This window comes from Thunnus thynnus, chromosome 8, assembly GCF_963924715.1.
Source record: "Thunnus thynnus chromosome 8, fThuThy2.1, whole genome shotgun sequence".
In the NCBI taxonomy this organism is placed as follows: domain Eukaryota; kingdom Metazoa; phylum Chordata; class Actinopteri; order Scombriformes; family Scombridae; genus Thunnus; species Thunnus thynnus.
The window spans coordinates 7,504,450-7,526,771 of NC_089524.1; the positions used below are offsets into that span (position 1 = coordinate 7,504,450).

Sequence of the window (22,322 nt, forward strand, 5' to 3'; positions counted from 1 at the left end):
AAAAAAAAAAACAACAAAAAACTACAGCGCCCGGTCGCACACTTGTTGACGTTGATGACGTCAGAGAGCGAGGACACACGGGACAGGAAGAGGCGCAGAGGAAAAAAAAGAAACAAGATGGCAACTGGCTCGGATCACGGGCTGAAAAGAATAGTTTGGAAAAGTAAGTGAATTCCACCGGAGGAATGTTTTTGTCGTACGTGTAAAACAGCGTAACAAGTCGCAGTCATAACGTAGAGACTTTTAACTCCACGTTTTATGTTTTAAAAGAACTGTTGCTTCCTTTGTGACTTTGCATCTGAGAATGACAGTTAACGTTAGCAACTTTCATTCTAATATTTTCTGCAACGGAAGTTTACAAAACTTGAACTGAGGGGCTCGACAGGGGAAAGATAGCAGACTAAACATACACTTGGACTACATCTTGACGCTGTTGTGTATCGTAGCTTTACTGACATCCACTTTTGGGAAAAGTAGTCCCGAGTGTGAGGTCACTTTCTTTCGCCTGGAGCCCCACCTCATATCTGCTGGCTAACAGTCACCACAACACTGTCTTTTTTGAATTAGGTCGTCTTAACTGACACAAACCTAATGTCAACAAACCGACACATTTTAAACATGCTTTGTGTCGAAGTCTGTTTCTCCTTCGACTAACATCAGTGTTAGGTGGTGTTTTGGTTGTTTAGCCGTTGTAGAGATGACCGGCTGGGGTTAAAGGAAAGGTTTATTTTTCAAGCGTGTCTTAAAACAACACTCAGGTGCTCATAGGAACACTGAAAGAGGGTTTTCCTCGCTGTAATCATTTCTCTTGTTCATACTGGCTATTTAAAGATTCCCTTCATAAGTGCTTTCAGTGTAAGTGATGGGGGCCAAAATCCACAGTGTGCCTACACAGTCATTTTGTGCAAAAATGCTTTTAAAAGTTTATCTGACGCTTATATGAGGCTTCAGCAGTCTGTGAGTTAGTAATGAAAAGGGGATGTCTGGCACGTTAACAGTCTGTTTAGCATAAATTCCCTCTTTGTGTTTCCTCAGACAGCGTTTCCCTGTTGAGCTGTGGTGGAAGTATAGTAACAAAAAGAGGGACTTTGGCACTAGAAACACTGTAACGTTGAAAGATGTCTACTTGATTTGACTAATTTGGACGGCTGTAGCTTCATATAATTTTCAGATAAACCTTAAAATACATTTTTTCACAGGAGGACTGTGGATTTTAGCCCCCATCACTCAGATTGTAAGTGCATTATGAAGGGATCCTCTAGTGGCCGGTATGAACAGGAGAAATTATTATGGCTTGAAAAACCTGTTTCAATGTTCATTTGTGCTCCTGACTATTGTTTTAAGACAGACTTGGAAAAATTGTGAACCTGTCCTTTAAGGGCTTTGAATAGTTTAAATAGGAGGACACTCAGTTTCTATTTTATTAGGTACTTAAAACTAATGTCATCTTAGAGCTACAACAACCTTCATGAAGGTTATAATATTCAGTTTCAGCCTCCAAAAAATGACCATAAAGTTGATTCAACACCTCTCTACTAAAAGTGAGCATTATAACCTTCATGAAGGTAGGATCTATTAGAGAGCTGTTGTATTAGACTGCTTTAGTCTTAGCTAGGTACGTAATAAACTGGCAACTGAGTGTAAATAGATGAAGAAACAGCCAGCTTGATTTATACACTCTTATCATACCTATACTGAACCAAAGTGGAAAAGTATCTTGTCAAACAACACAGACACACATATCTGTTTATGTGGTTGGGCATATATAATGTTACTACAGATATAGGGATGCAAAATTAACTTTTTTGTCCACTGGCCAAATGTCTGGTGAATGTTCAAATTTAACAGCCACTCCATAGATTATCATTGATTTTTTGACTGGTGAGTGAAGCAAATCTATCAACCATGTGCATATTTTACCAGCATTTAGCTGGTGCTAGTTTTGTGCTGTAACTGATTCATCATTCTTTCCAGTCACTATTAGGTCTGCAATTTCACAATGTTGTCCAGACTTTGCTGAAATACACTAACCACTGTCCAGTATTTGAGCAACAACTAGCCTGTAACCTATAAATATGTTGTGTTTTTACTTGATCATCACATTGTTTTCTGACTGTCACAAGCTTTTTAGCACTAAAATGAAGCTTCAGCTCAAAAAATGTAGCCCAGCTTGATTCACGTTGTTTGTGATATGTTCTATGTCTCTTACAGGAATAAGAGATACAATTATTGCAGACTGCAGAAAATCAGAAGTATGGAAGGTAGGACAACGCTACGTGTACTCAATAAAGAGTCCTAAGACTATATATACTACTATATATATGGACAGCCTCCACATCCCAGCTCTGCTTTTTATGGGATTTATGGGAAATATATAGTGCTACTACTTTTCATGTGGGGCTACGTAACCTGAAAACATATCACACTGTGGTACATCATCGGACTGACAACTACCCTGTTATCTTCTTTACAGATATTAATTCTGGACCCTTTCACCACCAAGATCCTCTCATCATGCTGCAAAATGTCCGATCTGATGTCAGAGAAAATAACAAGTAGGCTTTGTTTTGCATCACAGAAAAAAAACATAATTTTGGTCATAGAAATCCATATACTCAGGTATGTGGATTTCTGTAGCTACTCTCTTAAACTTTATATCTTGTTTCTTTAGTTGTGGAGGATCTGTACAAAAGCAGAGAACCTGTTCCAGAAATGAAGGCCATCTACTTCATTACACCCACAGCTAAGGTTTGTCATGACAGCTCTGTGATGACCCTATTGTATTTGCATTGCATTGCATTGGTAAGTCAAACTCAGCTGCGATTTCTCAACTTTTTTTTTCTTTAGTGTGTGGATGCCTTTATTGCTGACTTCAAGTCCAAACCCAAGTATAAAGCAGCATATGTTTATTTCACTGACTGTAAGTAACTTATAAATCATTGCAATAGCAAAATAACTGACAAAAACATTTTTAACTAGCATATTCAAGATGTTTTTTTGATGATTTTTACACAATCTAAAAGTGTTTTTTGTCCGTCAGACTGCCCTGATGATCTGTTCAACAATATGAAGCTGTACTGTGCAAAGTACATACGAGTCTGTAAGGAAATAAACATATCCTTCATGCCACAAGAGGCACAAGTAAGTGTTTGCAGAGTGTGATCTTTTCTGTTCTTTTGTAATGTTCCATTTCCTCTTTTTATCCGCGCCGTGTGGTTACTTGCTTACTGAAGAAAAATTCCCTTGTTTTAGTGTTATGTTTTAAGTTATGTTTCTACTCTGAGGAAGAGATCTGCAGTGTTCTGACATAATCACCATTGGGCGTTAGTCACTTGCTTTCTGTATTTTGAAAAAACAAAAAGGTCTTAGGATTCTCTATTATTTTGAAATTTTATAAAGGAAATTAGAGTATTTTTTATTTCTGTTGCTTTGATATTGAGCTCTAGAGTGGGAAAAATTATTAAAAACACATGCTGCTTTATTATATAATTACGCACAGCCTCATCCATAAGTTAAATATCAAAATGAAACACAAAATTTCACTGAAATTTCACATTTTTTTGACTTTTGATGCTTTTCAGGTGTTCACATGTGATAATCCCGGAGCCTTCCAGAGCATCTACAGCCCCAACAGTCAGGACAAAAAGAAGACACTGGAGACGCTCGCAGACCAGCTCGTCACACTCTGTGCCACGTTGGACGAGTACCCAGGAGTCAGATACAAGAAGTAAGTCAGAGAAGATTTGGTTACTCAGCTTATAACACATCTCAGCCCCCAAGCAGAGTGAGACCTTTTTATGAGAAACGTTTGAGCTGAAACCATAGGATATGTTACCTAACCGTGGCAGAAAGTGAGACTTCAGTGCTTCACTTTGCTCACGCTTACAGTAGCTTAAAAGATGGCAGATTAAATTTAAAGCAAAGCTTAAAATGGCTTTAAAGTAAAGCCAAGAAAAAGCATTGTGTCGTGTTTATGAATCTACATAAAACATGATTTTGTTGATTTTCTTACCAAATAACTGGTGAAAGATTTGTCAGTCTGACGTTTAATCTGTTACAACTGCTGGATTAACTAATATTAGTATCAGTGTATTCTTGATATGTTTTAACTTGACTGTGATAACTCACTGTTAACAATTTATATCATAACTAGAGACAGCAACATGGAGAACGCCAAGAGCCTTGCAGAGCTGGTGGACAACAAGCTGGCCAGACACTATGAGCTGGATGACAGTGGCAAGAAAAAGGTGAGACACAAAGAAGATGTCAACAAAGAATGTTTAAAGAATAAACAAGGGCTTAGCACTGGGAGTAAAGGGGAACCTGAAAATACTGAATGGCTTAACACAGGTTACACACTATATTATGTAAAAGAAGAAAAAAAAATCCCACTGTCCTGTGGACTTTTTTATATAATACAGTTTCATATTTTGTATTCCCCTCTCCCAACAGGGTAAGACCCAGGCCCAGCTGCTGATAGTGGAAAGAGGCTTTGACCCCGTCAGCCCCATCCTGCATGAGCTGACCTACCAGGCCATGTCCTACGACCTCATCGATATCCAAAATGACACATACAAGTAATGGAAGCTTTTCATACTGTATCTCGTTGTATTTAGTCTTTCACATAACAAGCTATTTTACGAATTCAATGTTTTCATGGCCAGGTACAAGTCTAAAGACGGCTCGGAGAAGCAGGCCCTGCTGAATGAGGACGACATGCTCTGGATTAAGCTGAGGCACAAGCACATCGCTGAGGTGTCAGAGTAAGTGCGAGAGATCGGAGGGAGAGCGTTGGGATAGACTGAAGGTCGTTAGACGCTTCCTGTTTCCTCACCGTTTGTTTTACCTAAATTTTTCTCGCACTAGACTAATCCCCAAGATGGTGAAGGAAATATCTGCTAGCAAGAAACAACCAGATGGAAAGGTACAGTGCTGCGGTTTCTTCTTATATGCTCTCCTGAGCTTTTGAACTGTGCATTTCATACCTGTGTAAACATTACAATCATTTTTTTCCAGATCTCAATCAGCAATTTGGCCCAACTAATGAAGAAGATGCCATCATTCCGTAAACAGCTCACTGAGGTATGCAGTACCAATTAAATTGGTCTCGGTTTGGTATCTCAACCAAGACGGGATTTGCAACTTTGCACTAAGCTCTAATAATAGAGCTAAGTGATCATTTTGTCATGGTTGGGTGTGGCCTCCAAAGCCTGTTATTATGTGAATTGGACTTTGTCACGTCTTTAGAAGCAAGGCAGAATAGATAGTCATTCTTTCTGGCCACTATAACAATTAACTTTATGCTTCCTACAATGCTAGCATAGCAACTATAACAACACAATGTTGTCATCATTGTTAAATGCTCTCTCTATCTTAATTCTAGAAAGCTGTTCATCTGCAGTTGGCTGAGGACTGCATGAAGCAATTCTCAAACCATGTGGAGAAACTCTGCAAAGCTGAACAGGTCTGTCTGAGCTTTGTCATCTGTTTTTATGGAACAAGTGCCAAATTTTTTTATTATCACTTTTCTTTGTTTGAAAAGTGGGTGGGCGGCTGTTTAGGAAGTTAGAAGGCCTTATGACCACACCTGCCCTGATGAAGTGTCACTGACTGCTACCAGCTCCAGAGTACTATTTCTGTAGCCGAGCCTGACCTCTGATATCCTCCAGAGGAGACACTCAGTAGATGTTAATTAGACTGGTCAGGTAATAGATGTGAAATATGTGGAGTTTTATGAATTATTATTGTAAAGTGCAAACATTCTCAGTATTCACAATATATACTCAAAGGCTAAAAATGGTTCGTTGATGTGTAGGACCTTGCAATGGGGTCGGACGTGGAAGGGGTGAAGGTGAAGGATCCCATGAGGACCCTGCTGCCTGTGCTGCTCCACCCGTACAGCACCCATGACAAGATCAGAGCTGTGCTGCTCTACATCTTCAGCCTCAATGGTACGACAGTGATCTTTTTTAGCAGACTCGTCTTTTACTGTCTGTTCCTTGGCACTCTGTAAAGAAGACTCTTTCCTTTTCCCATTTATTTTTTAAGACAGTAAGAGCTACCAAGAGAATTTTTATGAACACCGAGGTGACCTATTAATCTACTTTTTTGTTCCCCAAGTTGACTGAGCCCCTCAACCCCAACCAATTTACTAAGAGGGGGCAGCCCAAACAAGTCATACTCAGATTTTCTCTCTCCGGTTGTGTGTTTGGTGTGTGTGTAAACAGGAACAACAGATGAGAATTTAAACAAACTCATCCAACATGTAAAGATCGAGGACGAACGAGAGTTTATCCTGAACTGGAAAGAATTGGGAGTCCCCATCATCACATCGGTATGTGGCGAAGCATAAAGGTTGATCGATTTTAATGATTGCAGAAAAGAACGCACCTTTAGATTAAAACTACTAACGATTGAAGCTAATGGCTTGAATTTCGACAGGGTTATTTTTTTTAGTTCTCTGTGTTCTCGACTTGTTTATTCTATTCAGTTCTGTGATCAGTCCCCACTGAGTCCTGGTCATTGTACTTTTGTTTCCAGCCCAGTTTCTTCTCACGCAAACCATCCAGACGGGATCGTTCCCAGGAACAGACGTACAACCTCTCCAGGTGGACTCCTGGCATAAAAGATGTGATGGAGGTCAGTAAAACGAGATTAATATCAAAAATACACACTGGCTGGATTTGCATTTTTTTTGCTGTCCTTAACAGGAAGCTCTGGGAACTATGTGTATTTTAATAGGTTAAGTAGCGTAACTCAGAAGAAAGGACTTGGGTGCAGTTAGGAAGCAGCAGTTTAAAGTGAGAGGGATATAGATCGGATGTAGGATAGGAAATGAAAAAGAAAAGAAGTTCTGGCATTAACATCTGTCTAATCTAAACATGTAGCTTGATGTAGGTCACTGTGCTACCCAAGACCCCCTCTGAATGGCATTCGTGAGAAAAATGATGAACAAAACTGTGAAAGTACCACAAAAGGAGGTTATCAGATTCAGGTCATCTGATAGGCAGTGTCATATATATGTTTGTGTTGTTCTGTAGCGCTTTATCCATGTGAAAAACATCACAACATCTTAGCATCTATAAGACACAATAATGCAGCACTTATGTGTTGATCCCTGGGGCTGATCCTTTAACTTTGTTATGAGGCTTTGGATGTGCTGTTTCACCAGCATCTCTCTGTACTGACCCTCAAATGCTTTCTTTGTATGTTAAATGCATTCAATATAAAAGGTTATTATAGAAGGGTGAGATTATATTTTGTGATAAAACACAGATGGGATGTCATAGTCACCTGCTTTCTTGTTTTTTTGAACTGTAAAAAGTAAACTCTCATTTACATTTTTCATTCTGTCTTGTGATTAAGTTTGCTTGTGGCTGTTTCTTTTGAGGCCGGTAAGTTATATGAACCATAAAACAGAGGAAATAAAATATCAGTTCTGAGGTTGTTTCATTTAAAACTCTGCTGTTGAGTCCAATTCTCAGAAGTTGATGGGGAACTGACAGACAGAGGTACACCAGTGTCCTTTAGTCATAAGATCTAAACTCATCAATTTACCTAATCTCAGTTCTGTAATTCAACAGAATTGAAATTCCCCAAGTTGGTAATATTCTGGAGAGTATCGGATGAAGCTTGATAAACAGGAAAGAGGCCCTTGAGCACAAAGAAAGAAAGTTGAGATTGTTTTTTTACAAGGAAGGATCTTAAGGTTGAAATAATTATTTCAGTTGGTAGGGTTTATTGTTGTAATTTGTAGCAAATTGAATATTTATGTAATTTTAATGGTAAAATACATAAATCACAAGTCATAATAAGATAAATGTTAGTTTCAGAAAGAAGGAAATAACTGGCTGAACTGTAACGTTATCACGAGTTTTTTTTATGTCTCCTTACTGTTACTTTCTTTTCCGTTTTTACGTGAAACATTTTCTGAGCTTTCATCACCACCCTAGCACCTGATCCGCTGTAGAGTTGCGGCGAACAGTTTCCTGCAGCAGGAAACAGATACGTTTTTGAGATGTGGGAGCATAACATCAGATTGAAATCCGTTTAAACCAATTTGTTCCTTTTTTAAAAAAAAAAAAAATCTGTGTACTTTTCAGTACCAAAAAGGATGAACCTTATCTGTTGAGAAACCATTCTCAAATTTAAAGTCTGAGACAGAAACCGACAACTTGACAGCAGATTTTTTTCCCTGTCTTAAACTATTTTTGACATCCCCTTATGCATTTTGTAGTTAGCAGAAATTGTTGTGTAGTTATTTGCTTTCTCCATAGTTAAAAGATTGCACCTACAGTTCTTGTACCTGCTGAGAAGAGTGGCACCAAAATCATATTTGTTTCTCTTCTAAATTTTTCACTGTAAACACCACAGATTATACTTGAAGTCTGGTGGTTGGAGGGGTCCTCTACTATTTTAAGTATTTCTACAGAATGTGCATCAGACAAAACTGTCTGAACTTTGAGATCATTTTGGTGCCGATCCTCTCAAAACATTGGGTGATGTGATCTTAACCTCTAGAAATGAACCTCTAAATGACAAATCTATTACTTTCAGGATGCTGTGGAGAACAAACTGGACACCAAAGAATGGCCGCACCAGTCTGAATGTCCGGCAGCCTGGAATGGCTCTGGAGCTGTGAGGTGGGTTTTTTGAATAATCATTAGAACACGGTCAATAGTGTAATAGTGAAATAAATATTGATGTTCTGCAAGAAATGCTCTCATCAGACTTGTGTTTGCCTGATCCCAGTTAAGAGTGTTATGTCTGTCGTTTTCAAAATCTAATGGATGGTGGTTTAGGCTGAGTGCATGTGAGAGAGACCCGTAGATGAGGCAGGAATCAAAAATGCAGAGCTGTTTTATTTTATTTTCATTTCTTTGTAGGCTTTGTGGTTTAAACTCTGCAAAGAGAACAGAAAGTATTATTACATAAAACAGGCAAGCACTGATAACAGAACCAAAAACATTAATGAGAATTATGTGAGAAACGGATTAAATCAAATAATGAATAAATCTCACTCACGTGACACACACAACACATGGCTGTCGTCACAAAGGACAAACAAAGGGACAAAGGCAAACATAGGTGCGTTTTCTCCTCCGCCTGGGAAGTGGTCAGGTGACTCCTTGGTGGGGACAATGTCATTAGAATGAGTTGACCTGATATGGATCATTTTTCTGTACATTTCCTTGTACTAGTACAGACACTATGACAAGTTGTCTCCCTCTAGTGATGACTTTGAACTGCTACATTCAGTTGAGTGTTAGCTCTGAGTGACTAACACAAGGAGAGTCCCACAGCCCCTCCTTTTTTCCACCCTTTTCATGTTTTGCTTCCACTTTTTCCAATAAATTTTGTTTATTTCCGTTGTCTATCCTCTGCCTCACAGTGCCCGTCAGAAGCACAAAGCCAGTGCTCAGGACGAACGCCGGTCCGGCTCACGCCTCATCATCTTTGTCATAGGAGGAATCAGTTACTCTGAGATGCGCAGCGCCTACGAGGTCACGCAGGCAGTCAAATCCTGTCAGGTCATCATAGGTGGGCATTTATACAAGATTACAGTTCGACTTCCCTCAGTATCTCCTAACGAGCTTCTACTCAGTCACTGAACATTTCTGTTCTTATTAAATCTAGTTGACAAAAAAGATGATTTAGTGACTCAGTGAGTTGTTGCTATTCAAATTAACTAAAGGAAACTCTGAGACAGTATTGTAAGCTTGCATTAAATTGGTGTTTTTACCCAGAAAAGAGCCTCTGAATTGTCAACAGACAGCAACTGCTTGTTCTGATTTCCTGCTGCTTTACACCCCCTGCTGGAGCCAATAAGAACAGTGAAAGGTTTTTATTTTATAATTTGGGATCTAATTATTTTTTACTTTGATTTCAGGGTCTTCCCACATTTTGACCCCCACCAGTCTCCTGGATGACATCAAGGCCCTGAGCAAACGCCCCATGGAGACCTTTACAATAGAGGAGAAAGGCAACGCCTATGAAGCCTAACTAACAATGTCCCCAAACCCCCCGACCCCCCGCCTCTTTACATCTCACATCAGTCAGCACAACTTCCTCAATGGAAAACTGAAGGGAATTTACCGTATACTCATCTTTATGTTTTCATACTATTTTCAGATCTGTTGCACATTTACATTTAGGTTTGAGGACACATTCACTTTTAACCTCTGATGTTCTTCTTGGAGAGAGTTTGTCACAAGAAGTAAGCCTCCTCATGGCTTTTGTAGTTTGATATTGACATATTAAAAGTGAATTAGCCTCACCCTACTAGGATCATTTTAGTAAAAAAAAAAAGTCTAACCTGCCTTTCTGTGTTTGCCTTTGTCTTAAAGATAGTACAGTTACATGTTGAAAAACCTCTGAAGCTCTCAGAGGCAGAATGGAGGGGGAAAGTAGCGCTAAGCTAATGTATATACTGTATGTAAGCACTGAATCCCTGCTCTGCCATTCTGACTTATTTTGTCACTACTGTTTATAAACACTTAATGTAATTTGAAGAGTGTTTTTAACATAGAGTATTTACTTTTTTCTTTAATTGAACAACTGACTAATAAATGGATGAAGTGGTTCAAATGATGTTTATGTTAATGTTTGTTACTTACAATTCATTAATGGTCATGTTGCATTGTTTCTGGATGGAGTTAAAAATATCAAGTTTTTGTTTGACAGATACAAAATCGCTTCTGTTCCTTCACTTGTTTTTATGCTGTTGTGTAAATGCAGTAAACAAAACAACGTTGGGACATTATTTCATTACCTGAAATAGCTGGTTGAAGTACCATAATTAAAACCTAATTCCATTTGTTCAGCTTGCTCCGACTCTGATCTGATATACATTTAAGAATTTGGGTGCAATGTGTGTGTTTGCAGAGGGTGAACAACATTTTGTGGAAAGAATCGTGGTTAAAGCACTTAATCACCCTGGCCCATTGGAACAGCAGTAACGTAATATCCATCACCTGAAAAAAACTCATCTGGGCCCTTCATAAACAGACGGCCATGTGCTCAATAGAAAAGTCAGCAGGAACCGCTGGTGTCCAATGAACATGCTGCACTCAAACCTGCTGAACAGACAATAGGGGAACCAAAGATACGAAGCTCCTGTGATGTCATAGATCAAATCTGACCTCCTTCTCCTACATGCATTATGCTTTAGTTACATGACATTTAGATTGAAACTACATATTCATGTACACAATACAGAAATGTATACATATTTCCTGTGTGTTTTTTCAAAAGGGCAAACATGAGAGGGGTGTTGTATCCTGTATGTATGTAGGCTTTGTACTGTAAGTAACTGGGACACACCATACAGTGTATTGAATCAATAGGAAATGAACGGTTGGATGGATTTACTCCAAATTGTAGCTTAACCGGATAGTAATAACAGAAAGGTGAGGAGTGAAGGAAAGGCTTTGTTTCACTAGGCTTCAAAAGGCTTAAATTGCTATCTAGTTGGGTAAAATTTAAATATATGTGAATACAAGGTGTTATATTTTACTCTTTTCCAGCTTTTGCTTTTCCCACACTGGCAGCATTTTCACTCCATCTCAAATCTTTCATCTTCATGAAGGCATACAACTAAGATTTGCTTGAATATTCTAATGGGGCATTTCATGAGAAGCCAAAAGAAAAAAAAAATATGCATGATAAAATCATCTGTTTATAACTGGGTTCATAGAACAGATGTATTGAATAATTAAAAATGGTGCGATTGTGTCTACAGTTAGACACATTTGGAATTTAGTGGCACTTAAATCAGCAAAACAAAACCGATTTGTTGTTTTGTGGGCATTTATGATAGAGACAGACAACAGGACACTGATTATGATCTGATTTCCTGTGATTCTTCAAAACACATCCCTCATACCCTCATGTGTGGGAGTTGGAGCAGACAGGCTGGCTCTTTTACAGTCAGCTTAAACTCAGAATCACATTAAATTCATTTTTGTTAGTAAGTAAATAGAAATATAAAATATTTTGAAGCAATAAGAGTGTGTTTCAGGATTAAGTTGTTCAGTTTTTGGATGCTATTGAAACATATACTATACATAACGTTATATTACAACACTACACAAAACTGATTATCTATTGATTTATTAATACTTGTGGAAAACCTGACACTTTCAGCTTCTCCCTGGCCTTATCATTAGGACTCTTGAAACATGTAGGCCTAATAGAAATAATTTTCTACACAGCTCTGATGACACTGCGATGATAACTGTGTCATCCACCACCACATAACATCCAATACTTCCACTGCAGCAGTGTCAGTCACAGCTAAAGTGTCAGGTGTCATATGAACACACACATACTCACAGGGTGGTCCTGCTTCATTAAGCCTACATAGAGGGGCACTTAAACCCTACAAGGATGATCCTGCTCTGTGACAATGACCTACTCTCATTTTCCACTCTTATTTATATTTCATTAGGCCACAGCCTGCAGGGAGGTTCTTATGGACCCTTACGGACATTCAAAACTCCTAATTTCACAGGGGGGAAAAAGACTGAAAATAAATGAACTTTTCTTTCATAAGTATACTCTATATTTTATATTCAATGCCTCCATGAATAAACCCATGAATAAATTCCTAATAATTCCGTTATATCCTATGTGTCTCTATGGCATTTCTGATAAATGATGAGTCTTAATTAAATTGATAAATTAGTTCAATACAAGAGATAAAATTGAGTGGTCTTATTTGAAGTGAATACTGCCGAGCTGTTGTTACTTTGTCGGTCAATAAAAGTAACTTTAACCTGGGAGATCATCTTTGAAAAATCGGAATAAAACTCTTCTTAAACTTTGTCTGCGCATGCGCTCCTCACGGATTCTACTGTCGTCATGACAACCAGCGCTTACAGGAAAGTCAAAACTCAAATCTGACCTCTGACAAGTTTTCTCCTCCAGGGTAAATACATTAGTCGTTTTTATAACTAACCTAGTTATAAGAAGTCGTACTCAAATGGATTCAGGTGGGTTATTTTGAGGAAGGCTACGGCCCCGGTTGAAATGCTGTCGACCTGCAAAGGTGTTGCGGCAGCTCCGGGGCGAGGTGCGGAGCCAGGGGCCGGGAGTCAAAGCAACGGCCACAGAGGAGCTCGACTCGGGGAAGAGAGACGAGAAGGACTCGGCGTTCAGGAGTGGCCCGACGGATCCAAATATGAGGGAGAGTTTGTTAACGGCTACAAACACGGCAAAGGAAGGTACAGCTGGAGAAATGGAGAGGTAACGTGAACTTAAAATGATAAAGACTCAGAGAAAACGTGATGTGCGAGTCTTCTTTTTCCATTTGAGGGTTAGCTAGCTGAGTTCACTTTAATTTATATTTCTCCAAACAGAGACTATAGCTACTAGTAGTAGGTTGTTCAACTATGGTGTGTAGCCGGTGTATGACAGGCAAAAAGCTTCTTCAACATAAAAATAATTACTATGTTGTTGTTAGTCCGTGAATGATGTCACTATCTGTCTCTCCTCTCTGTTTATCCTTTGTGTAGTACTATGAGGGCTCTTTCTACAAAGACTACAGACATGGTGATGGAGTGTACTGTTGGCCCACAGGCCACAAGTTCATTGGCAAGTTCTACCTCAACAGAAAGGAAGGATATGGACAACAGCTGTTCCCTGATGGAGCCACATTTCAGGTAAACTGGAGGGACAGATTGTTTGTTTTAGTTTATAGATAATAGAGAATATCAACAAGCCTCTCCTCTCCTCTCCAGGGTTTGTACCATGCTGACCAGAGGTTTGGTCCAGGTGTAGTTAGTTATCTGGACCAGCGTCAGGATGTGGGTCTGTGGCTTGGGAAGCGACTGCTAAAGCTCTGTACCTCTATAGAGGAAGGTTTCAGCCTGAAGAACTTTCCTGAATATGCTGCCTATATGGACCCAGTCGTCAACACAGATTCTCTAAGTCAGGTAAAATAATGATCCTACAACAGGCTAAAACAAGTTCATTTTCATACTTGTATTTGGTTTTTAAAAAAAACATGTTTTATTATAGTTAAAACACTGTTGAGATCTCCTTGTCACACTATCCAAAACCATGTTTAAAACAACTTTGAGACACAGGATTGTTGTATTTTGAGTGTGTTTTAATCACCACTCATTTATTTTTATCACTGGTAAATCTTCCAATCCTCCTTACTGGACAGTATAAACATGTGTAAACATGTGGTGCTTACACAAAAAATGTGTTAAATATATCTATATGTTTACATTTCCTCTTTTCTGTCTCCTCTTATCAGCCTCCCATTCTTTCTAGCGGTCTGCAGACAAAAGCCAGGACAGACTCTGAGGTAACATATTTTTATAATGAACTACTATATTGGTTTTTGACTTTACTCAAAACAAAGCAAAGCAATCTATTAAAACTAATTTAATTTTTCCCCATTCCTTTGTGGAAAAGACGTATTTTGTTGGAGCACAAATAACCACTTTCACTTGATTAGATTCACATTTAGTATGGAGGACAAAAGTTGTTACTTTTCATGAGTCTTCTGTAGTCACTACACTTCCACACTCTCCATCCTCCTCAGGTAGACACAGACAGACGTCTGCTGTCAGATGAGAATTTTATTCTTCCCCCTGGCCTGGAGAGTTACTCGACGGATGGTGACCACCTGCCGCTGCCCCCTGGCCGTAGAAGAGAGCTGGATCAACACTTCTATGGCGAGCTGTGGGAGCCAGACACTCACCCGTACCAAGGCTATGAGCGAGACCCGCTCTCCACTCTGCCCTTACAAGCCCGCATGCTGGCTCACATACACAAACACAGGTCAGATATACCTTAAAAAGTACTGTTTGAGTATAGCAAAACTGTGTGTATTGAGAAAAAGAAAAATACCTACACATCATTTCAAGGTATGACTGCATACTGTATTAAAAGTGAGATTAAATTATAAGTTTGCTAATGTATTTGTGTGTGTTTCTCTCAGACTACAGGCAGAAAATGTGGACTGGGATGTTGCAGCAGTTCTCTCTCTAAACAGGGACAGTTTTGGCCCAAAAGGCCCTTTGGAAGTCAGTTCAGAGATGTTGATTCAGCAGGCGTCCAGAGGGGAACTACAGGAGGTTTCACAAATTCTTCAGACGGGCTTTGTCCACCCCGATGTAGCAGATTCACAGGGACACACTGCACTGATCGCTGCCACAGTAACACATTCAATTTATTTCATTTTCATTTGTTTGTTAATTTCATTTGTTCACTGATTTGATCTTTGATTATTATCCTTTAACAAGAAAATCCTTTGGAAACCCACACTGGAGTCAACAATTCAATTATTACTGTTAACAATTATGTGAAAATTCAAAAAAAAAAATTTTAAATTTATTTTTGTCTTAATCTTTGATTTTAGTCTCATTCCTTTGATGAGTATTTATTGTCTCTATTGTGTCTTTCTGAAACAAGTTTGTCTCTCTGTTTCTTTCTTTTGTTTTGTCTTATTATCTGTCAGGTAAACTGCCATAATGATGTGATCCAGCTGTTGTTGGATATGGGTGCTGATATCGACAAGTTGAATTGTGAGGGCATGTCTGCCCTGGCTGTATGTCATGTCCTCTACTACCCTTTTCAGTCTCTGCAGACCACGTCATCTGAACCAGCAGACAAAACACAAGTAAAATTCTATTTTATGTGGCTCGTCTCTGTGTTGCCTCATCACTTCTAGTAGTGTAATTCATATGCATTTAAATGAAGCGAGCTCACATATACTGTATGTTTATACTGACATTTTTGCACTGTGATGTGTCATCAGGTTTTAAGGTCTCAGTCACCATGTGGGAACAGTCCTCAGATCAGCCCACTGGACTTCACTACAGACACACCCAGCCCTAATAGCAGACCTCAGACCACTAACACAACTCTGAGCAACCAGACCAATCAGAGTCACATCTCTGACCAGTAAGGATACAACTAGAGTAATATCACCTCTGTTACATGCTATTAGTGTTCTGCAGAAAATGTATATTCTATCTTGGGACGGATGTCTCATGTGTAAGAATCAATATAATTAAAAAATATAATAACATAATCAATGATACTTTTAATCTGGTAAAATATTGTCATTTTTAATATATATTAAAATCTGGCACTTGCCGCAATTACCACCTGTTTGACCACTTATGGAGTGTGTATATAAAACCTGTGCATTCTTTCTTTTTTCAGGGTAACAGAAGATCTAACTGAGCACATCTCACATCACAGCCGTAAAGTGTCCAATGACAGTGAACTTACCGCTTACCGCTGCACTAGCCCGAATGAACCTGAGACCCCTGCAGACACTGAACACCTTCAGGACAAGGAAAGAGGAGAGATAGTGGGAGAAGGAGGGGAGAGAGACAGCAGTGAGGCAGAAAGGGAGGAAAATGTTAGAGAGAAAGAAGTAAGGAGGGGAAGGGAGGATGAGGAAGAGAGCAAAGGGGAGGGAAGAGAGAAAGAGGGAGAATGTGATCAAATGTGGGAAAGTGAGGAGGTTGAGGTTGAGGAAGGTTTAGAGAAGTTAACGAGGGATTTTAATGAAGACGATGAAGAGGAGAGAGAAGAGAGAGGAAGCCAAGGGGTGCCTGGTGTGGAGCGCTCCATTCAGGTGATGGATGGTCACATTGCACTGGGCAGCGTGCAGTGGAGGGAACGTCAAGCTAAAGCAGGAGGAAGACTTCAGGTAAAGAGCACAGACGTCCCGTCCTGTAACTGATTTGACAACTTTGTAGCTCTTCTAACTCACTGTTGTCTACTCGTCTGTCTGCAGCAGGGCAAAGACAAAGGACTGACCTCGAAAGAAACCTTTGACTCCGCCCGCTCCATCCACAGCTACGACATCCACGTCACAGAGGAAGTGATGCAGCGCTCAGCAGAAGCTCTGAGTCACGCAGGGATTCCTCAGCACTCACAGGACACACAGGAGACTGTACGCAGAATGGCTGCCATGAAAACTGAGTTAGTTAATCCCGCTCCTCCCTGTCGTCTCTTTTCCTGTGCTGTTTGTCTTGTTCTGATGTTCTGTTGTTTGTATATACTGCGTACGTCCACTTATATGTGCGCAAATTCTATTTGTGCGCTCGTCTCATCAGGCACCGTGTTCGTTTGAGCACGCTGAAGCTGTTATTGGAACGGGGAGCTGACCCCAACGTATCCAGGGTCCCCATGCCTGTCCTCTTTTTGGCCATTATGGCGGCTGACACTGAGGCTGTCAGGAGACTTCTGCTGTGTGGAGCTCGCACTGACATTTCCCTTCCACCTGAGGTAGCAGCTCACTTTTTACTTCCTTTTCTTTATATCAAATGTCATCAAAGGTCAGTTAATTGAAAACTGGGGCCAGCAGTTCTTTTTCTGTACTGAATAGGTTTTAAGTATACTCAAGTTTTATAGTTCACAGTTTTTACACTCTAATGCACAATGCTGAATTATCCAACTAAACATTTGAACGTTTTTTGACAGAGGAAAGGCCTGTATCCCCTGCATGTAGCTGCATCACTGCAAGGTCCAGCAGGTCCCAGAATCACAGAGCTGCTGCTTCACACTGCTATTGACCCAGACGCACAGGCATGTGACCAGTATGAGATCTATGAACAGGATAAGGTGTGTATGTTCTTTAACCTTTATCAGAGTCCTTAGTGGTAATTGTTATGAGGATAGTTGAACTGGTAAGAAAAAGAGTTGCAGTCTGAGTCTTTTACATATTTCCATGAAGGCCCAGAAACCACAGAGCAACAATGAGAGCCCATGTCCCAGAGAGGGAGGACGAACGGCTCTGCACGTGGCTTGCCAGAGAGACAGCGATTACCGGGTGAGTACATTACCGTATATGCACACGACGGTCAGATTATTCAAAAGGGCGCCTGTGGCTCAGGAGGTAGACCAGGTCATCCACTAATAATAGAGGTTGGTTGTTCGATCTCCGGCTGCTCCTGTCCACGTCATCTCGGGCAAGACTCGAAACCCCAGATTGCTCCTGATGGTTCCGCCAGCACTTTGCATCAGTGTGTGAGTGTGTGTGTGTGTGTGAATGGGTGAATGTGGATGGCAAAATGAAAAGAGCTTTGGAAAAAATGCAATATGAAGTCCATTTATACACATCATCGCTCGTGAAACACAATGCAAAATGTTCAAATCAGTAGTTGCACATATGATAACTGCTATCATGTTACACACCCACAAATCCATGCAGAGCCCATTCATTTTGTCGGAATTGTTATTTTGAGTTTACTGTACTTTGGACAGCGTCTCTGTCATTTATTTGATTCTGAAGAAAATGCAAAGTTATCATCTGGCTAAGACTATATTTCATATTTAATATCCTTGCTACTAAATCAAAACTTAACGTGGCTATTACTTCTCCAAAAAGTTACTAAGAATTGCAGGAGGTTTAGTGAAAGTGAATCACAAAAGTAGTGATTTTCTCTATTTGAACAACTTGTGTGCTTGTTTTTTTTGTTTGTTTGTTTTTTTTTGCAGAATGCCAGCAAGGTGGTAGCCCTCCTGCTCTCCCACAGAGCGAGCACAAACCTCCTCTGGAGTGGACACTCACCTCTCTCCCTGGCAATAGCAAGTGGCAATGACCTGGTAGCCCCCCCCACCCCCCCACACACACACACAGACACTCCACAGACTCACACTTATATACATGCCCACTAAAACTCACTCTGTCCTGGACCTGTTCCTTTTTTCTTGCTCAGGCAGTGGAGGAGCTTTTGAAAGGTGGTGCAGATCCCAACATCCCCTTGGGCTGCAGAGTGGGCAGCGCCCTCTGTGTCCTCGCCAACATCAACTACCACTTGGGTGGCAACAGAGCTAAGCTGGTACACACCAATACACACATTTACACAGACTATTAATCATATATGAGAAATGTTTGTTACATGTGTTTGTCTAACATCCCAAAGAATAATCCCAAACACTGTTTAGAAGAACTAGTTTCCATTAAACACACTTTCAGAAGTGAAATACAAAAAAAAAAGCTCCTGCATGCTTGCCATACAAAATCTATTATTATGCAGCTAACATTTTTGCACAGTATTTGTGAGGCATTTTGAAATATATGTGTCTCTAAATAGTAAGCAAAAATGTATTATCTGGGTCTTCGGTGTGTGTCTTTGATGTAGTTGGACATGTTAGCAAAAGCTGGTGCAGACATCTTGATGCCAGTTAGGGTGGGCGATGTTGTGGGAACTGCAGTCGACTACGCATACCATTCCTTCAACCAGGTAACACTCCTGTACTGTACTGCATTTCAACTGAATTCAAAAAACTTAATTTTATTCTTAACAGGCAATAAAAATGTACGCTTAGCAGAGCATAGACATGTCCACATGCAAATATAATGCAATAAACCCTGACTTTGTGAGAATTATGACCTTTAGTTTTTGTTGAGACCTATCGAGTGTCAATTTTGTGGTACTTTTTGAAGCCATAGTTACATGTAGTGGTGTTGTTGTATTTGATTGGATTACATAGTGAGGCGTTTCAAATATTTTGTCCCCCTCATATATTTAAATGGTGGTAGACACAGGCATTTCTGAAACATTATAAACAAAAGTGTAAACAAAAAGTATGAACAGAAAATGAATATATTGTATAGATGTATTCATACACAGTCAGAGGAACGCTTTGGATTTGATTTATTGTTTTTAACTTAATGTGTCAGTATAGTTGTCTGTAATGTTTTATGTTACTGTGTAGGACTCGCGTATTGCCAACACTCCCTTCCATGCTCTGAACATGCGAGAGAGGGAAATATTCAAAGAACGGCGCCAGCTGCTGAGCTTGATGGGAGATCTGCTGAGACAGACTGTTGGCCAGAGGGAGAGAGAGCAGCTAGAGAGAGAACACACACACACGTTCATGTACTGCACCTGCACACTGTCTATTTCTTGTGACCTTGTGCTTAATCCAACATGGAGTTAAATTTAAGACCAAAATTTAAAAAGCAAACTAAGAAAGCAAAACATTTTTCAAAAGCCCATTTCCAACTCTGTGCATTTGAATCTTTTCCCAGGAAGCCGTCGTTTAAGTTCTGCTACCACTGCGGTCGCTCAGTGACCGTTAAGCTGACCGCTTGTAGCCGCTGCCACAAGGTCTTTTACTGCTCCAGGACCTGTAAACTGAAAGCATGGGATGAGAGACACAAGGATGAATGTATCCGGGCGTCAGGTGGGAATTAGGACCTCTCCTTCCAACAGTAACAAACAACACCTGCCCCCAACCCCTACCCCAGGACACAGAAGTTCAATCCATAAATATCACTTAATAAGCTTATAATAAAATTATAATGTGTAACTTTGTCATAGTGTTTTGAATCTGTGATATCTAAAGGATAAAGTTGTGCTTTGGATGAACATTCTGATGTACAGTATCTGTAAAATACTAATTTGGTTTTATCTTTTGGAGCATGTCAACACTTTGTCTATCTGTCTCTCTCAATCCAGCATCAGCTGATGGCCTCCAGAAGAGTGTTGTGTTAAAAACCCAAAGAGGCCCCAGGCCCTTGAGTGTCATGTTGAAATCAAAAACAGTCCCCAGGCCCTTGAGTGTCAAGTTGAAATCCCAAAGAGTCCCCAAACCCTTGAGCATGGCTGAGAAGGTCTTGGAGAGCCAAGTCAACCTGAAGGAAAACTACAGCTTCAACTGACGGATACGAACATTTAACATGCTTATTACTGCTAAATGAGATTATCTACCTAATATAGTAATGCACTTCTGTTACATAATTTCTTTCTCTTGCTCTTGAGTTTTGACTTTATATATTTGGCTTAATGGTGACAATATTACAACAATATTTAGTGCCATAATCACCTCTCTTTGGCATGTATTGTTGCTGTAGTATTAGCGTATTAATAGTGGAATAATGTCTTTTCTTCTCTGTGCTATTGTCAGGGAAATGCCTATTTAAAAAATGATTCTAGTAGGAACCAGTGCTGGATTTTGGCATATGACTTCTTTTATACAGGAAATGTATCTAAACTTTATCACTTATGCTATTATTGTTGTTGATCTAATATATTGTCCTAGCTGATTTGTTGATGACTAAGTTCAAAGTTTCAAAAGATGTGCTTTTGTAAAAAAAAAAATGTAAGAAATGTGATACACACATTAAGCTAGTTTTTATTGTGATAAAATGTGACTTGTTGCTTTTTTTTTTTGCACTGCCAGCAGTGAGACTGGTTTCAGCTGATTGGTCACTCAGCCAGTCTGTCCAGAGCAAGATTCCTTTGACAACTTTCAACCAGATTATAATGACATTTGTTTAGAATATTTACAGTATGCAAAGGTTGATGGGAAAGTAATGTTTTTATTGACCCTGTGACCTGTCCATTACCACTATTAGGCCAAGTTTTGCACTTGGACACACAAATATCAAAATCCAGTCTACTGACTTCATTCATTCCCCATAGAATTAATAATTTTAATTTTTGTCACTCTATTAGCTCTCCCCTAGCGCCACACTCAGGCAAATAAATGTCAACTTTGCACACTCACAGAATGACATGGTAACACTTTATGTTAAAATGAAATGTAATGTAATGAAAAATGTGGCTGTGTTTGGGGGGGGGGGGGGATTAGACTTCTGGTTATGTTTTCTTCAAGTTGTGGCCCACCAACTGAATAATACGCAAATGAGTTTATGTTTGAAGAGGTCAAAACTGCAGCAACACTTGAATTATTTCTCAATTATTATGAGACCAATGCATTTGTCTTATAATGAGGTTGTTCCTTGTATCTAGGCTACTACAAGTGTCTGAGCTTTGACCACCTCAGACTCCGTGGACCTTGGAAGTAGGTCAAGTTGTGCAAGAGATCCTTAATGAGCTTCTGTTTGCCTGAATTAAGATGTGGGTTTAGATTTATTTTATAGCACTCACTGATTTTGTACTAATGGCCAGCGGTCAATGAAGTATTCAGATCTTTTATGTAAGTAAAAGTACCAATGCAGCTCCAAAGAGTCACCAGATGAATCAGAGGGGTCATTAAATGATTAATAGGAGAGAAAAGATGCGTTCTGAATCACAGATCTGTTTTCAGTTTTTGAAATTCTTCTCTAATCCTTGATTTTTGGTGAAATATTGGATAATTTGAACATTTATTGAAATTAAACCATGTGACAAGTTTAAAGGGAAAAATCACTATTTGGTGGAGTTGTAAACAACTCATACACATCTGAAATGTGACCCCGACTACACACTGCTTTTTGTAAGACGTCAAAAGCCCAAAAGTTTAGAAACCACTGGTTTCATCTTTAACAGTGTGTTGTATTTTAAAACCTTGTTATATTATCCATTGTGTCAAATCTTCACTTGAAAAGTAACTAA

At 39.6% G+C, this 22,322-nt stretch overlaps 2 protein-coding genes across 3 annotated transcripts; both read left to right on the forward strand.

The window, feature by feature from the left end:
- The first annotated feature begins 37 nt into the window (after positions 1-37).
- On the forward strand, positions 38-10,826 carry stxbp3 (syntaxin binding protein 3). Its single transcript, XM_067596299.1, has 19 exons — positions 38-163; positions 2,212-2,261; positions 2,474-2,555; positions 2,672-2,748; positions 2,848-2,920; positions 3,041-3,141; positions 3,582-3,727; positions 4,154-4,247; positions 4,453-4,577; positions 4,665-4,763; positions 4,867-4,924; positions 5,017-5,082; positions 5,384-5,464; positions 5,816-5,951; positions 6,228-6,334; positions 6,541-6,639; positions 8,557-8,642; positions 9,392-9,540; positions 9,890-10,826. Exons 1-19 carry the CDS (start codon positions 55-57, stop codon positions 10,000-10,002), a joined length of 1,851 nt encoding a protein of 616 aa, XP_067452400.1. The 5' UTR covers positions 38-54; the 3' UTR covers positions 10,003-10,826.
- Positions 10,827-12,848: 2,022 nt separating this feature from the next.
- ankmy1 (ankyrin repeat and MYND domain containing 1) lies at positions 12,849-22,108 on the forward strand. 2 transcript variants are annotated; one of them, XM_067596302.1, is made up of 19 exons: positions 12,849-13,245; positions 13,515-13,661; positions 13,740-13,934; positions 14,264-14,314; positions 14,555-14,793; positions 14,954-15,170; positions 15,473-15,634; positions 15,773-15,918; positions 16,183-16,678; positions 16,769-16,953; positions 17,088-17,259; positions 17,455-17,595; positions 17,708-17,803; positions 18,472-18,579; positions 18,693-18,815; positions 19,119-19,220; positions 19,696-19,859; positions 20,012-20,166; positions 20,442-22,108. In XM_067596302.1, exons 1-19 carry the CDS (start codon positions 13,030-13,032, stop codon positions 20,642-20,644), a joined length of 3,318 nt encoding a protein of 1,105 aa, XP_067452403.1. In that variant the 5' UTR covers positions 12,849-13,029; the 3' UTR covers positions 20,645-22,108. The 2 variants fall into 2 exon arrangements, with proteins under 2 accessions (XP_067452403.1, XP_067452402.1); XM_067596301.1 differs by having other exon boundaries at positions 16,766-16,953; positions 20,442-22,105.
- The last annotated feature ends 214 nt before the right edge of the window (positions 22,109-22,322 follow it).